The sequence below is a fragment of the Epinephelus lanceolatus genome, chromosome 6 (assembly GCF_041903045.1).
Source record: "Epinephelus lanceolatus isolate andai-2023 chromosome 6, ASM4190304v1, whole genome shotgun sequence".
Lineage (NCBI taxonomy): Eukaryota > Metazoa > Chordata > Actinopteri > Perciformes > Serranidae > Epinephelus > Epinephelus lanceolatus.
The window spans coordinates 40,485,759-40,504,226 of record NC_135739.1 but is presented as its reverse complement, the minus strand read 5'-3'; the positions used below and the strand labels follow the sequence as shown (position 1 = coordinate 40,504,226).

The window sequence follows — 18,468 nt, the reverse complement described above, 5'->3', positions numbered from 1 at the left end:
ATGGGAACAATCAGTGGTATTCCCCACCATAAGATGCCATTTGAAGCTGAAAGTTTGATAGGTGACCACAATTTATTATTTATGTTTTGTCATAGTAAACTTGCTCTTTGATCATTATCAGTGTTGAAGTAGTTATAATTACTCGTTACTTTCCCCAAAAAGTAACATAGTGAGGTAACTAATTAAAAGTAACTAATTACCTGGAAAAGTAACTATTGCGTTAATTTTTTATAAAATGCACAAATATGTAATGAATGAATGAAAAAAGTTGCATATAACGAGCCATTTTACTTTCACTGTAACAGTGCTGGTATGCTGTACAAGATCTTGAAGTCGAATCTTTTAATCCTCTCTCTTCCTACAAATCTTTATTGTATTCTTTCCGTATTTCGCCCAACTGTTAGCGCAATAGTTAAAGAACCTCCATTAATCGCGCAATCTAAATGTGAAAAGTCTCATTGACTGACACTGTCACCAGTGTGTTTGCTGAGAAGGAGAGGCGTGGAGGGACAGAGCTGTGTAAACATCCTGCAGTCCGACATACTATCATGCGTTTGAATAACTTGTTAGATGGATATATACATAGAGAAAGGCGCCGTTTACAGAACAAGCCCAAATAAGCAACTCCACTTTAGAAACAAGCCCAAAAAACCGCAACCCGCGACTACCAATATTTGTAAGCAACTTTACAAAAAAACAAGCCCAAAGTCATGGCTAATAAGTGGACCTGGCAACCCTGCTTGTGTTCTTGTGGATACCTGTCCTACTCTTCCTCTGATTGGTTTATGATGAAATTTTACTCTCCCTAAGCCAATCACCATTACTTATGCAGTTGTTTCTCCCTCCCTTCCCCCTCACCTGTCTTCACCAAAGAAAAAAAACTTTAGAACTCCGCTGAGAAGGAGCTTGCTTGGGTGAAAGCCGCTTCAGTGAACTCAAGTACAGCTGAATAACAGCGCATTTTATTATGGTAACCGTAACGGCGTTATAACAGGGGAGACAGTAATGTTTTTGATTACTTGTTACTGAAAAAGTAGCGCCTTTAGTAACGCCGTTATAATGCCGTTATTCCCATCACTGACTATAATTAGGACTCATGATGAGAATATTGGGCCTCATTCACTAAAATGTCCGTAGAAACACTCTTACTCTGTGCAAAAAAATAAATGTGCATGCAAAATCACTGTCGAATTCATGACACATGTGCAATGGCTGATTTGGTTCTGACCTGGATGTTGTCGCCTGTCATTCTGAACTGACAGGCGCGTGCCCACTATCTGCAATCAGCATACCGCCACACCCCCATTTCTCTATTAAAGGAAATATTGCCCAGAGATGTATCATGGAGACATGCACATATTAAGGCCCTGACACACCTATTCAGTATGTAATGGCAGTCAGAAACAGCTGATGAGCCATTTGTCACTGTCTTGAAGCATGTCGGTCTCTGTAATAACTCCCAGCATGGTTAGATGAGACATCTTAACACCTGCTTGGAGATAAATCAGAATCTTTTATATATGCAGCATGCCTATTAATAGGTTACCAATTCATTAGTTGGCTACAAATGAACATATGTACAATTTCTATAAAACAAAAACTGGGACACTCTGTTTACATTACTGAAATTTTATATGAATAATTGATAAGGATAAAAGGGTTTCAGTTCTGTACATTTGCATTGGTGAATTAACAATTTTAAATATTGTCTTTTAAAGCCTTTTTAAAAAATTACAGATTTAATATGTTATGCATTCAGTTAAAAGGTGTATGTTTACATTTTCTGAGACAACTGGGCCTTTATCATTTGCACATACGTATGGTCTAAGGCAGTTCTAAACTCATTCACAGAGTAGGAACAAATTCATTAAGAAAATATTGATGAATTCCAGATTTCTACTAAAACGTTTGTGCATGCGGTTTCAGTACAGATTTGTGCATACACACTGTTTGTAAATGAGGCCCATTGAATGTAATGCATGCAGTTTCAGTACAGATTTGTGCATACACACTGTTTGTAAATGAGGCCTATTGAGTGTAATGATTGTGTGAGAACTGTCACTGGATTTATTTCCAGATTTTGCTCATTTACACAATCAATATGTGCAGATGGTGAAGATGTGCCATCTGAGGTGTCTGGAGGAGGCAGAGCTTGTGTGGCAGCCACTGCAGAGTCTCCAGTGACAGCACAGTTGTGTTCACAGCAGCCATTTAACACACAAAAAACTATTTGAAAACATTTGAAAACTAAATTATTTGATCAAGATTTGTGGCTTTACTTCCATATAAAACAAAAGTCAAGGACTGCCTTTTGTCATCCGTGTAATATTGCAAAAAACAGGCATATCCTGTCTCACAAAGGTGCTGTAAAACTGTTCAACACATTTGTTACCTCTAGGCTGGATTACTGCAATTAACCCGAACCCTAACCCTCCAATAAGTCCTTAAAAACTCTCCAGCTGATCAACAATGCGGCAGCATGTGTACTGACAGGAACTAAGAAAACAGATCATATTTTTCCTGTTTTAACTTCTCTGTACTGGCTTATTGTAAAGTCCACACTTGTATTTAAAATCATTCTCCTCACTTACAAAGCTCTAAATGGTCAGGCTCCGCCATATCTTAGAGAACTCATAGTACCTTATTATCCCACCAGAGCACTGTCCTTTAAGAATGCAGGGTTACTTGTGGTTCCTCCTGTTTCGGTCTGGGAGGCAGACACCGTCTCCACATTTAAGACTAGACTTATGACTTTCCTTTTTGATGAAGCCTATAGTTAGGGCTGGCTCAGGCTTGCCTTGGACCATAAACAAAACAAATCGTGTCAATATCAGTGAAGCGTTTCAGAGATGGAGAGAAAATGTTGCTAATAGTTTACCCTCTGCTAACACCATGAGCTATAGTTGAAAGCAAAATACAACACCGTCACACTGAGCTGAAATGAAATAAGTGCTCATAAGTTGTGTTTTTCTTTATGGTGTGTAGTATTTTGCCGCTGACAGGGCTCAGCCCCTGCTTTTACACACGGGAGCTCAGCAGAGTGGAAGAGAGACAGACAGCAGAGAGATGAAGAGATGACGAACGCTACACTCCATGTCGCTGTGCATGAAAGGTAAACACCTGTGTTATGGCTAACATAAAAGAGGATTGGACTGGGCTCTATAAACTCAAAATAGCCAATCCCGATCAGTCAAAAAATGCCTTGACCAGCCCTGATACTGATCATTGAGATTGAATCAGGACATCCCCACAAATATACACTTGATTACATGTACACTTATACCTTCATGCCCCTGCCTATATCCCAACCCATACTTGTAAATTTTTACACACATATGCACTCACACACGTGTCTGGATGTATAAAACAGTGTCATTGAAGCAGATTGTTCAAGGCCATTGCCAAAAGGCCAACCTCCTGCTGCAGTGAGCTCTGTCTTATTTTAAAGTCCTGTATTTATGACCAGACGGCAGTAATGTGAAGTGCTGATTGAGGGGGTGATCAGTGTCATTTGCCATAATGAGTGCTAGGCCTGTGATGGCTCATTTATGTCTGAGAGATTGGGTGTGAAAAGGCAGATGATTTTAGAGGCAGTATGTGCAATGATTTACTGAGGCACATGCAGAAGGAAAACTATAGACTAGACAAGAGAAAATAAAAGGGTGAATTATTAGTTCAACATCATAGAAGACAAGATACATCTGATTTTTGTGATATTTCTTCACTGAAGAAAACAGGACAGGATGAGCTCAGTAAAAAAATGATCAAAAGTCATATATTTGTCAAAGCTGACACCAAGAATCTTAGCATAAGGTGACATAGTTGAATGAAGTGGACCAATAAACCTATGAACTTCAGTGGCAAAGTTAAAAGAATTAAAAGAATTTTGGTTTTGTCATGGTTTAAGCAGAGGAAACAGACACAAAGACATTAAGAGGTGGTAGCTAAGCAATCATAGAGGATGGTTGATTAAGGTTATTGGGGTTGGCAGAGAAAAAGATCTGTATATCATTGACATAACTGTGATATTACACATCTTCAAAGTTGCTGAACAAATGACCCAAAGGTAGCATGTACAATGAGAAGAGGTTTGGTCCAAGGGCCAACCTCTGAGGAACTCCACACAGCAGGGGAGGTAGGGAGGATACATGATTGTTGATACAAACACTGAGATATCTAATTGTCAAATAAGAATGAAACCAGATCAATGGTCTCAAAGGCATCTACTAAAATAACAATTGAATATTCCCCTTTATCTGCATGCATATGAATGGCATTGGTCACTCTTAGTAATGCATTGTGAATACTACTATTGTGGCACAGTATAGCCGTGTCATCAGGGTACTTGAAGTATATGTTGATAGTGAAGCACAGATACAGGTTTTGTAAAGGAAAAAAGGATGTTTTTGTTAACAAATTCTTTTTTCAGTGTGTTTTGAATGAGCTCTGCTTTGTTTAAAACAGGTTTACGATCTCTTGTGTTTTGCTTTTTCATGAACCACAATGGAATAACAATTTTAATGATGATCATCACCTCCATGGCTATCAGCAGCAGCAGATATAATATTTAAATATGAAACAGTCGATGTAGTCTAAACAGCAATGAGAGCAGTACATGGGGTGCAGACTGCATATCAAGGTCATGTTTTCCCAGGGGAGGAACCAGTGCTCTTAGCTGTGAGCAGGCATAGAGCATGATGGGATACTATATTAAGAAGCTGCTAAAATAACTGCTACTATAACTGCACATCAGAAAAGGGTGTCTTCGAGACAAATTGATATTATTTTCTTGTAGCACTAGGGACAAGATGAAAGCCAAATGTTTATATTTTCAACAAAAATATTAATGTGTCAGTGTACTGTATTATTGTGTTTGATTGTGTGAGCTCTTGTACCAATGTGTCTGTCATGTCCTTAATAACAGTGCATGGATTTGACTTTATTGTATGATCAATACTCAATAATGTACTGTCATATAAAAAGTAGTAAACTGTGACTGATATTTGGGAAGCCGATCATTGTTACCAAAATCAATCCTGTTAAATGTGAATTAATATAATTTTTTAGCATTGCTTCCATTAACATAGGGGACTTATGTGAGGCAAGCGAGCAATTTAGGGTTCTTTATTTTGCTCAAGGATACTTCAACATGCAGACTGGAGGAGCTGCTGATTTTGGTGGACGACCGGCTCTGCCTCTGAGCCACAGCTGCCCCACAGAGTGGGTGCCATTTGAGCTCTTCAGGTAGAACATTCCAAAGTCCAGGGCACTGCAGCAGAAGGCTCTATCGCCCATAGCTTTTATGTTGTAGCAGAGTTGGTGGAGATAAGGCAGGCTACTAGAGTGAATGGGCGGGAAGGTGTGTAGGCCTGAATGAGGTCAGAGAGACAGTAATGCATATAGCCGTAAACAGCTTTGTAGGTTAGTGTGAGGAGTTTGTACTCAATGCTGGAGTGAACAGGAAGTTGGCGTAAAATAAGAAAAAACGTATAGTTCTTTGTCAATAGGAGGAGATACATGTAAGAATATGTGCAGCAAAGGACTGAATGTGTTGAAGTTCACCAGAGATAAATGATGGGAGACTGAGGAACAAAGCATTATAGTAGTCTAATCTAGAGGTAACATAGACGTTTACCATATTTTTAAAGACTGTCCTCTTCCAATAAACTGTTGGAATTTGACAGCCTCTCCTCAGGCCCCCCTTTGATTTTTGATGATCATGATATGTAAAGCATCTTCTGTATTTGCTGTGTTTAAGTGGTTTACTCATACGACATATCATTTGAAAGCTACACTACTCACAGTGCCAATAATGCTGACCATTTAAAGACACAACCACCACAGCAGGCTAAAATAAAAAAAAAAAAATTAAACTCACCTATGAAGCATTATCATAAACCACAGATATGTGTGGCTTCATGATATGGCCCCATAGTGTTTTACAGCTAATACCTCTCAGTTCTAGTCATCTGTAGCATCTCTTGTCAATAAAATACTCAGGTATTTTGGATGTGGCTGACGTGCTGACGTATTGCAGTAAGCGAGTTGTGTCATTTCCGGTGTTTCTGTGACAGCGTCTCTGTACTGCTCTGGTGAATTCTACTAGCCTGCTTTCTCACTTCAGTTGCTTTAACGTTGCTTTAACGTCTACTCCAAGTCTTAACCCACACTGGTTCTGTTTAAGCACTTATAGCTCTCCTCCTTTCTACGACTTTCCCGCTAATCTCTTAGCTGTTGTTTGCACGTTACTAGCCTTGGTAGCTACATTAGCTTTACAGTTAGCGATGGCTTATCCCTCTGCTCTTTCTTGCTCGGTGTGCCAAATGTTCAGTTCAATGCCTCTGCCTCCTTCAGCGACAGTGGTAATTGTAATAAGTGTAGCTTATTTGCTGCGTTGGAGGCGAGGCTTAGTGAATTAGAAGCGCGGCTCCGCACCATGGAAAACCATTCAGTAGCTGCAGTAGTTAGCCAGCCCCCTGTAGACGATGCGGAGCCACATAGCATAGCCTTAACCTCTGCTAACTGTCCTCCGGTAACTCCCGTTCAGCCGGGAGGTTGGGTTACGGTTCGCGAGAGGCAGAGCTCCAAGCCGAAGCCCACGGCTCACCACCAGCCTGTTCACGTTTCCAATCGCTTTTCCCCATTCAGCGACACACCCGCTGAGGATAAAACTCTGGTTTTTGGCAGCTCTATTCTGAGGAACGTGAAGTTAGCAACACCAGCGGCCATAGTCAAATGTATCCCTGGGGCCAGAGCGGGCGACATTGAGTCAAATTTAAAACTGCTGGCTAAAGCTAAACGTAGATTCAGTAAGATTGTTATTCACGTCGGCGGCAATGACACCCGGTTATGCCAATCGGAGGTCACTAAAATTAATATTGCCTCGGTGTGTGAATATGCAAAAACGATGTTGGACTCTGTAGTTTTCTCTGGACCCCTCCCAAATCTGACCAGTGATGACATGTTTAGCCGCATGTCATCATTTAATCGCTGGCTGTCCAGGTGGTGTCCAGCAAACGATGTGGGTTTCGTTAATAACTGGCAAACTTTTTGGGGAAAACCAGGTCTTATTAGGAGAGACGGCATTCATCCCACTTTGGATGGAGCTGCTCTCATTTCTAGGAACCTGGCAAATTTTATTAGTAATTTAAATCCCTGACAACCCAGAGTTGAGATCAGGACTCAGAGTCGCAGTCCTATACGCCTCTCTGAGCTTCTAGTTCAGTTACCCAGCCATAGTTTTCATAGTTTTATACAAACGGTGTCTGTCCCCCGACCACCTAAATTATTTAAATCTAAAATTAAACAAAGAGGAGTTGTGCATAACAACCTCATAAAAAATTAAAACCTCTTCTGTGACAGGAAGACAAAACAGGAGAATTAAATGCAGACTGTTAAATATCAGGTCTCTATCGTCTAAAGCAGTGTTAGTAAACGAATTAATATCAGATAATCATATTGATTTACTCAGTCTCACTGAAACCTGGCTGTGTCAAGATGAATATGTTAGTCTAAATGAATCCACTCCTCCCAGTCATAATAATACCCACATTCCTCGAGGCAGAGGCCGAGGAGGGGGAGCTGCAGCCATTTTTAACTCTTGTCTGTTAATCAGCCCTAAACCTAAACTAGATTATAATTCATTTGAAAGTCTTGTTCTTAGTCTTTTACATCCAACCTGGAAAACTTCGCTCCCACTTTTATTTGTTATAGTGTACCATGCTCCTGGCCCGTATTCTGAATTTGTATCTGAACTCTCAGAGTTTTTATCCAGTTTAGTTCTTAAATCAGATAAAGTTATTATTGTAGGTGATTTTAACATTCATGTTGACGTTGATAATGACTCCCTGGCTACCGTGTTTATCTCATTATTAGACTCCATTGGCTTCAGTCAGGGTGTACATGAACCCACTCACTGTTTTAACCATACCCTCGATCTAGTTCTGACATATGGAATTGAAATTGATAACCTAAAAGTCTTTCCACAGAATCCCTCGCTATCGGATCATTATCTGATTACTTTTGATTTCTTTTTACTCAATTACACGCCACTCAGCAACAGTTACTATACTAGATGTTTATCAGATAGTGCTGTCGCAAAATTTAAGGAAAAGATTACTCCGTCATTAAATTTAATACCAAGTCCTTCAGTAACAGAGGTTTCCCATACCGACTTTAACCTCTCCCGAATTGATCATTTTGTTGACAACACTCGACTCTGTAGCTCCTCTTAAAAAGAAGTTAACAAAGCAAAGAAAGTTCGCTCCTTGGTATAACTCTCAAACCCGTAAGTTAAAACAAATATCGCTAAAGTTTGAAAGGAATTGGCGATTAACCACACTGGAAGAATCTCGTTTAATCTGGGCAGATAGTCTCAAAACTTATAAGAGGGGCCTCCGCAATGCCAGAGCAAACTATTACTCAGCATTAATAGAAGAAAACAAGAACAACCCCAGGTTTCTTTTCAGCACTGTAGCCAGGCTGACTGAGAGTCAAACTATTGAGCCTTGTATTCCTTTAGCCCTTAGCAGTAATGATTTTATGAGCTTTTTAATGACAAAATTCTAACTATTAGAGGCAAAATTCATGACCTCCTGTCCTCAGATAGTACCTATCTAACCTCAAACACAGCTGTAAGACCTAATATATATTTAGATTGCTTCTCCCCAATTTCTCTTCAAGAATTGACCGCAGTGATTTCTTCATCTAAATCATCAACCTGTCTCTTAGACCCCATCCCAACTAGGCTACTTAAGGAGGTCTTACCTTTAGTTAACACTCATATATTAGGTATGATCAATATATCCTTATTAACAGGCTATGTACCACAGTCTTTTAAGGTAGCTGTAATTAAACCTCAACTAAAAAAGCCCACCCTGGATCCAGAGGTGTTAGCCAACTATAGACCAATATCTAATCTTCCCTTTATGTCAAAGATCCTTGAGAAAGTAGTCGCAGACCAGCTGTGTGATTTTCTACATGATAATAATTTATTTGAGGAATTTCAGTCAGGATTTAGAATGCATCATAGCACTGAGACAACACTAGTTAAAATTACAAATGACCTTCTGATTGCTTCAGACAAAGGACTCGTCTCTGTACTTGTTTTATTAGATCTTAGTGCGGCGTTTGACACTATTGACCATCAAATTCTACTGCAGAGACTGGAACACTTAATTGGCCTAAATGGTTCTGCGCTAAGCTGCTTTAAATCTTATTTATCTGATCGTTTTCAGTTTGTTGACGTTCATAATGAATCATCCTTACGTACTAAAGTTTGTTTTGGAGTTCCGCAGGGTTCTGTGCTCGGACCAATCCTATTTACTCTATATATGCTTCCTTTAGGTAACATCATTAGAAATCACTCTATAAATTTCCATTGTTATGCGGATGATACACAGTTGTATTTATCGATGAAGCCAGAAGAAAGCAATCAATTAACTAAACTCCATAACTACCTTAAAAACATTAAAACCTGGATGAGCACCAATTTCCTGATGTTAAATTCAGACAAAACTGAAGTTATTGTTCTTGGCCCCAAACAACTCAGAGACTCTTTATCTGATGACATAGTTTCTCTAGATGGCATTGCTCTGGCCTCTAGCACTACCGTAAGAAACCTCGGAGTAACATTTGATCAAGATTTGTCTTTTAATTCTCATTTAAAACAAACCTCACGGACTGCATTTTTTCATCTGCGTAATATTGCGAAAATTAGGCCTATCCTGACCCGAAAAGATGCAGAAAAATTGGTCCACGCTTTTGTTACCTCTAGGCTGGATTACTGTAACTCTCTATTATCAGGTAGCTCTAGTAAGTCCTTAAAAACTCTCCAGCTAATTCAGAATGCAGCAGCACGTGTACTAACAGGAACTAAGAAACAAGATCATATTTCTCCTGTTTTAGCTTCTCTGCACTGGCTCCCTGTAAAATCCAGAACTCGTGGTCCCTAAAGTCTCCAAAAGTAGATCAGGAGCCAGAGCCTTCAGCTATCAGGCTCCGCTCCTGTGGAATCATCTTCCTGTTACGGTCTGGGAGGCAGACACTGTCTCCACATTTAAGACAAGACTTAAGACTTTCCTCTTTGATAAAGCTTATAGTTACGGCCGGCTCAGGCTTGCCCTGTACCAGCCCCTAGTTAGGCTGACTTAGGCCTAGTCTGCCGGAGGACCCCCCTATAATACACCGGGCACCTTCTCTCCTTCTCTCTCCCTCTCTCTCTCTCTCTCGTATTCTATTACTGCATCTTGCTAACTCACCCATTCTGGATGTCACTAACTCGGCTTCTTCTCCGGAGCCTTTGTGCTCCACTGTCTCTCAGATTAACTCATATCGCAGCGGTGCCTGGACAGCGTGACGTGTGTGGTTGTGCTGCTGCCATGGTCCTGCCAGATGCCTCCTGTTGCTGCTGCTGCCATCATTAGTCATACTTCTACTGTCATTATACACATATGATTATTGTCACACATGTATACTGTCAGATATTAATATATACTTTCAACATATTGTACCACAGTAGCCAGAACTATAACTATAATATTCTTACTTTCATTAATGTTGTTGTAAGCTACTGTCATTACCGTCTGCCCTGCATCTCTCTCTCTCTCTCTCTCTCTGTCTCATTGTCTCATATGGATTACTGTTAATTTATTATGTTGATCTGTTCTGTATGACATCTATTACACATCTGTCCGTCCTGGAAGAGGGATCCCTCCTCGGTTGCTCTTCCTGAGGTTTCTACCGTTTTTTTCCCCTGTTAAAGGGTTTTTTTGGGGGAGTTTTTCCTTATCTGCTGTGAGGGTCCTAAGGACAGAGGGATGTCGTATGCTGTAAAGCCCTGTGAGGCAAATTGTGATTTGTGATATTGGGCTTTATAAATAAAATTGATTGATTGATTGATTGATTGATAGGTGAAGATAAAAAAAAAATCAGTGTGTTGACACTCATATAACTCAATGACAGAAGCACTTTGAAGTTTTTTTTCCCACAGTCAGCATCACAGTTTCCTTTCAAATGAGACCATGCATGTACATGTACTAAGAATGGAAAAAGAACATCTCTCAGTTTACTTTGGGTATACCTTGGATAGGTGTTTTAGGTGAATTTCACAGGACCGCAATATAAACAACCACAAAGGTTGTTTGTATAAGCAGAAATTACAATCCCCATTAAGATATTTGTTAGGCACAAGGATATTTTATTATTATTGCCACCTGACATAGTTGGTGGTAATTGTTTTGGTACAGCATAGTAGCTCAGTTCCAATGCAAAGAGAGAGAGAGAGAAGAGAAAAATAAACAAGCAACAGACACTATAAACCATTACAACAGTGCACCATGGATGTATTAAGCGACCTGGATACAGCATTGGGGCTCCATGAAGTCCAAATCGCTTCATTTGCCAGATGACTGGTGCTGCTTCTGCATTATTGGGCTCAAAGAGCAGCCACACCAGAGACTTACAGCTGCCAAGCATGGCCGAACCCAGCCAAGCACGGCCAAGTGTAGCTGAGCGTCCACCTTCGGCTTTAGCGCAAGCTTGAATGGCGTTAAAATAATTTAATCTTGCGGCTCTTTTAGACTTTCCAAATGTTATCGGACCAAATGGATTAAATCCTGATAGTGGCATGAGTAATTTTGCTGGGATTTTGATGCTCTAAACAAATTATCCACATGCATTTTCCAATGTAAGTGTATGGGAAAAGTCTTTTTGGGCCCAATGGCATCACATGAAGGACCCTGGAAATTGCAGTACCCTGGAAACTACCGTTTGACCACTAAGAAAATCTCCACAGCCCAGTGCACTTCCTGGGGGCCTGCAGCACACACAAAAAAAGTAATCACATAGTTCTTAAAAAAATGATGTGGGAAAAAAATATGTACAGTTCAGTCCCCCAGCATGTCAAGTAGCCCAACAGGCAAAAAATTACAATGGTTGATGAACTAGTGCAGGTAGTTTAGTCTGTGTTCAGTCCAGGGCCTGTAGGGCAACTTGTGGAGAGGTTAGCAAGGGGAGTTAAGCATTCTGACTACTGTAGGAAAGAAGCTGTTTTTGAATCTAGTGGTGTTGGGTAAAATCAACCTATAGTGCCTGGGAGACAATCTGCTCTAGTTTTCTTGTAGTGAGACTGTCTGAGCTCCCATACGAGACAGTGAGAGATGATGTCAGGATGTTTTCTAAGATGGCTTTGTAGAAGTAGACCTGGGCCTTTGTGATGATGTGGTTGGTATGGATGTTCCATTTAGGAGTGTTACTGATATAGGTACCAAGGAACTTAAAGGAGTCTGTCAGTTATGTGTTGGTCAGAAATATGAACATGGGCTTTGATTAGGGTTGGGACTTGTTAGGAGTTTAACGATTCCGATTCCTTACAGATTCCTTCTTAACAGTCCGATTCCTTACCGATTCCTCTTAACGATTCCTACATTATATTCATTATACTTGCTATACATAAACAAGTATATAATAAACACAAATGCAATCATACAAATACAAAAACTTTATTCTAACTGTTGCACAGTACAATTAGATGAAAATACATATTTGTGTGTGGTGTGTATTTCAGATTTAGAGCTTGTATCATCTCCCTGAGAATATATAACAACAAAAAGTGATTCTCTGATTTCTACAGTAACACTATTACCTCAAATTAACCACAGCAATGTAATAAAAAATACTTTTATGAATTCATGTTTGGGCACTGTTATTTACGTGACAACACCTCAACAGAACACACACACATTGGCTGTTTGTTTCTACCGCTCCGCTCGCTCACCGCCCGCCTCCGCCTTGATTAAACGCTGAAAATAAAATAAAAGAGGGAGACAAGTTTTCCTATTTTATCTTATTTTATTATATTCCTCCATCCTACCCTCGCTGGAAGCCTCAGACCTCCCGCCGCCCGCTCCTGTCTCAAACATGGAGGTCTTCCTCTCCACGGAGCACCCACGGCGCACGCCCAGCCTGTTAAATAGCCTGTAACCATAACAACTGTGTGACACAAACTCAGTGCTTTAGTAGGCTAATTAAATAATGTCAGGCTCGGTCAGGTTTGGACAGAAATATGCGGCCCGTGCCACACTCTAGTGGAAATGCACGTGACATCTTCAGCTCTTCTCCTTGCGCTCAAGCTGCGTCTGTGCGCTCATGGAATTTCTGCTCCCAGATTTCTGCCCTGCTCTTGGATTTTTTTGTGAAACAACCCTGTCAAAATCCCCCAACCAATAGAACGCCAGGTTTATTGCTGACCAATGAAATGATCCCTGCCTCCTTGTGGGCCCAGACGGGACACTCTAAAACTAAAGCGAGTGCGCCCGCAAGAAGGCAGGGATCACTTCATTGGTTCTACTGGTTGGGGGATTAAATCCAAGGGCAGGGCAGAAATCTAATCTTTCAAAAATACCACTGAATACAGTGGTAATAAGTTTCAGAAAGGTGTAGTAGTAGCACTGGTAGCAACAGTAGTAGTATCAAAGACAGCTCTGGTATTCTTTTAGGTAACAGCCATAGACAGGAATCGAACAGGTGACCATTCAAACATCACTCCCTCAGACTGCCATTAGACATTTTAGAATAGATAGATAGATAGATAGATAGATAGATAGATAGATAGATAGAAAGAAGTTTATTCATCCCTGAAGGAAAATTCAACTCATTTGTGGTTCATAAAAAACAACATAGACACTTCCCCACATCAGCAATAAAACAGTGGTGTTAAAATAGACATAGAATAAAATAAGTTAAAATAAGTGCATAAATAGAAACTAAAAATCATTCATTCATTCATTCATCTTCTAAACAATCTCATTGCTGTGGGGATGAAGGATCTCCTGAAATGCTCTGTTCTGCAAGTTAGATGAGCCGACTGTTTTATTTGGGTTTTTTTTGGGGGGGGGGGGGGTTTATTGGTGGAGCTTCCCAGACTAAGAATTTCACATGTATGTACCCAGTGCTACTAAGTGACTAATAAAGCTGAACTGAACTGAACTGAACCGACTGCTACAGCTGTTCCTCTGTAACTTCAGGAGGCTGCAGAGAGGGTGTCTGCTATTGTCTATTATAGCTTGTTCAATGTGCTCTCCACCACAGTTCTTAGAGGGTTTTTAATACTTAAAAAATGATATAAAATTACTGTAACATGTTAGAAGAAAGAAAAAGTAATAGCATACATCTCCTGAAGAAGATGTACTATTTGACATTGAAATAAAGTTTCTGGTTGTATGTTTATTTTCTTGCATGCGATTTTCATATGCAAAGACAGTTCATAAAGTTCCTTCTCAATCATGACAAATCTATTACAGTATGTGCTTCTGTCATCTTATTATACACATACAGTATGTACTGCACAAATACACACGAGCCAACATTATCCATATCAGACAAATAACTAAAAACACAATAGATTGTATGCACCACACACATAAACACTGTAACCGCTTTGTCATGATGATGGTAAATAGTGTGTGCATGTGTAATGATTTTTTGATATATTCTCAGTGCAATAATGACTGCATGTAGGCCTGCTCGCCCTCTCCTTTAAATCCGTCTTTTGTAAACACGGTGTGATAGGAGTTGAGTTACAAGATGGCGAATCTACCCAAACTCAGTTTGCTTGTTTATTTGCAGAATGGATATTGTTGTTATCACTCTTGGCTGTCAGTCTTAATTATACATTAATATACTCATCATATCGTGTATCAAACTGATGCAGAGGAGAAAAGAATAGTGTCTGGCTCATGATGATACTTGAGGTCACACTCCTGCAGTGCCGTTATTCACCACATCACACAGTATTCATGTTGCTGGTCCAATATGCAGTCCAATACTGCAGCCTTTTTCACGGGGAGCGAGCTTCCAAATTTACCCTCCCGCTGTGCTCGCTCCCCGTGCCTTAAAAAGCGCGTGCACGGCTGAAGGTCACTTAAACACAAAAGGCTTTCAGCGCTGCGGTCCAATATAGCGCATGCGCGCTGCCGGAGGACTGCTTCACAGACCGCAATATGGCGAGAATGCCTGCCAGCGGAGACACAGAGCAGGAGCAGATAAGCTGCCCCGAGAGGAGCAGGGAGGAGGATGATGAGGAGGAAGATGAAGATGAGATCCAGGAGGTCCAGATCACCGGGGAGGAAGAGGACGAGGGGTCCGATCGAGATGGTGTGGAGCTTGAGTGGGAGTCAGGGGGTACAGTGCTGGACTCCAGCGGTTCTGCCGCGGAGATAAAAGCGGTCGTTATGCGGAGTATGGACCGGGGAGAGGAGGAGGGAGAGGCGGACCCCTTCAACAGCGGCATACCCGCTGGGCTGGAATCTCAACTGGAGGGAGACGTTCAGCGGTCAGAGCGGAATAGGCTGAGCGAGAACACCCGCCTGGCCACCCGGTATGCGGTGAGAATCTTCAGGGAGTACCTCAGCGAGAAAGCCCAAAGTCCAGACTTTGAAACTCTGGACAAGGAGGCGCTTTGCGTTGTGCTGCGCTCCTTTTACGCAGAGGCGCGCTCCAAAAGTGGACAGTTGTACAGCAAGTCGTCCCTCATCAGCATCCGGAGCTCACTCAATCGGTACCTTAACGAGCCGCCCTACTGTCGAACATTGGACCTCACTAAGGACCCTGAACTTCGCAGCGCCAACTTGACCCTGGCCGCGGTCATACGGAGGCTGGAAGAGCAAGGCGCTGGTCCCGTGGTGCAGAAACAAGCCATCACGCGCTCGGACCTTCGGAAACTGTACGAATCATCAGTGTTCAATTCCGACACGCCGTTCGGGTTGCTCAACAAAGTGTGGTTCGAGACCTGCATGTATTTCTGCACCAGGGGCCGGGAGAACCAGCGGGAGTTGGAGGAGGACTCGTTCGGTCTGGCTGTGGATGAAGACGGAAGAAAGTTTGTCTATTTTAAAGCTCTCGGACCGTACCATAAGTCCCGCTCAGCCGCCTGGACCAAGAAGCGTCCGGACGCAGAGGAGGACACCTTGCCGCGGATGTACGAGACGGGCTCGGAACAGTGTCCATACGCCAGCTTCGTACGATACGTTTCTAAAAGGAACCCGCTCTGCAGGGCGTTCTTTCAGCGACCACGGGACCACTGCTGCGCGAGTGACATGACGTGGTACGAGAACAAAGCTATCGGTAAGAACCTGTTGGGCACGAGGATGCAGATGTTGTCGCGCGCTGCCAAGCTCTCCAAGACCTACACCAACCACTGCATCGGCGCCGTCTCCATAGCAACGCTCAACAGCATCGTGGGCGCCGCGGGCTCCAGGCCGCCGACGACGCTTTACGTTGCCTCGGAAACGGTCAACGGTCACGCGCAGTCCCACCTCCAGCTCGTGATCCCATACCGGATAACAGGCGCTGCAGATCTGATGCCGCAGCGGACAACAGCAGCAACAGTAAACACACCATCAACAACAACGTGTAGGGTCAGCGCCGAGGAGGACCCGGAGGCTCCCTACGCCAAGAGGCTGTGCGTGCGCCCTGGGACACGCGCGGAGTTGCCTGTGGAGCGGAACGAGAGCGAGACAGTGCCCACCAGAGCCACCGAGTCCCATATACATACACAGCCCGTGGTGCGGTCCCCGGTCGCTGTGCCTACACAGGTAATAGAGAACGTGTGATTGTTATCTACTGTAGCCTGTGTTCAGATCGTAAAATTTGGCAAAATATAGCCTCTCCGTGCATCAGCACTGCGTGTGAGTCCTGTATGAGTATTGTGCAGTCCGTTCTAACAAACCGAGCTCTCAGAAAAGTTATAAAGATGTCCAGTTTATACCAGGCGCTGACTATTTTTGAAATGTTCCAGTTAGTTATATGCTATATTTGATATACAAAAACCATAAATACAACAAACCCATCAGTAAAAACATTATAAGATAATGTAACAACACAGATTCTTATCATTTAGTAGAGGCTTGCTGGTGCTTTAGTAGCCAACGCATGCTTGTAACGTGACTAAAATTATTTTATCAGTTTTCACAGAGAGTGAGCTCAGTTCAGTGAAGTCATGTCCATTTTTCTCACAGATATCATGTCTAGGATGGTACACAAGTATGTGTTTTTCACTTAGTATGCCAGTCTTACAGCAACACACAAGTTGTTCTGGTGGTGTACGGCACCAGCTGCCCATTTCCAATAGCAGTCTGCGAGAAGACAACTGTAACCATGTAAAGGTTATTCTCAAAAGGTCTTAAATATACAGTGTATTTCTGGTTTAAGATGGACAGACAGCTATATCTGGATTAATGGCTTGGTAATTCTTGTATCTTGTATCTCTTCAGATTGTAATTTCTCAATCACCTCTCTACAGTCACTTTCAGTAGGTTTGTTTCTTCACACATTTAAACATGCTGCAAGATTTGAAAATCCCTTATTTTAGAGACATCTGGTGAAACCAATTTTGACAGGGAATGTTTTCCAAGATGTTACAATCACTTAAACATTTTACAGAGGCACAGATATTTAAAGCTGCACTGTTAGATATTTTTATATTAACAGTGGATCAGCTGACTATGTAAGAGATGTGACTCTTAGTGACAAACCCATGGAGATTTTTAATGCAACTTTGCAGTCCCCCTCATTTTTATGGCGTTAGTGTTTTTGGTTCAGTCTCACAGCTGTCATCAACCTGATGTCCAGCAGCAGCAGGCAGCTGTTGTTAGTGAAAAGCTCTAAAAAGCCACTTGAACACTAGCTGCTCAGCAGCAACAGCAGCAAACAGCTGACAGACACAGTTAGAGAATAGCTGGTGAACAGTGGACATTCATCAGGTGACAGAAACACAACTCCATATGAATCAATCAACCAATCAATCAATTTTATTTATAAAGCCCAATATCACAAATAACAATTTGCCTCAGAGGGCTTTACAGCATATGACATCCCTCTGTCATTTGGACCCTCACAGTGGATAAGGAAAAACTCCCCCCAAAAAAACCTTTAATGGGAGAAAAAATGGTAGAAACCTCAGGAGGAGTAACTGAGGAGGGATCTCTCCTCCAGGACGGACAAATGTATAATAGATGTCATACAGAACAGATCAACATGATAAATTATCAGTAATCCATATGACAAAATGATGCATAAAGAGAGAGAGAGGGAGAGAGAGAGAGAGAGAGAGAGAGAGAGAGATGCAGGACAGACAGTATTGATAATAGCTTACAACATTAATTTAAGTAATGATATTACAATAATGATTACGGCTATTGTGATACAATATGTTGTAGGTATATATTAATATATGATAGTATATATATGTGACAATAATCATATGTGTATAATGACAGTAGAATTATGACTAATGATAACAGCAGCAGTACTACAGGAGGTCCCCCGGCAGACTAGGCCTATGTCAACCTCACTAGGGGCTGGTCCAAGGCAAGCCTGAGCCAGCCCTAACTATAAGCTTTATCAAAAAGGAAAGTCTTCAGTCTAGTCTTAAATGTGGAGAGGGTGTCTGCCTCCCGGACCAAAACAGGA

General features: G+C 41.7%; 1 protein-coding gene across 8 annotated transcripts in view; it reads left to right on the top strand.

Annotated features, from left to right (window-relative positions):
- The first annotated feature begins 14,811 nt into the window (after window positions 1-14,811).
- LOC117270924 (BTB/POZ domain-containing protein KCTD1-like) overlaps window positions 14,812-18,468 on the top strand; it is an 84,114-nt gene continuing 80,457 nt past the window's right edge. For 4 of the 8 annotated variants that reach the window (XR_013491732.1, XR_013491731.1, XR_013491730.1 and 1 more), the window contains exon 1: window positions 14,813-16,592. Coding sequence is in view for 4 of the 8 variants with exons in the window: in XM_033648937.2 (XP_033504828.1) it covers window positions 15,000-16,592 (1,593 nt within the window). In the remaining 4 variants the exon portion in view is untranslated. Of the gene's footprint in view, window positions 16,593-18,468 lie in introns of all 8 variants that reach the window. The other 4 variants (XM_078169061.1, XM_078169062.1, XM_033648935.2 and 1 more) reach the window with 3 other exon arrangements.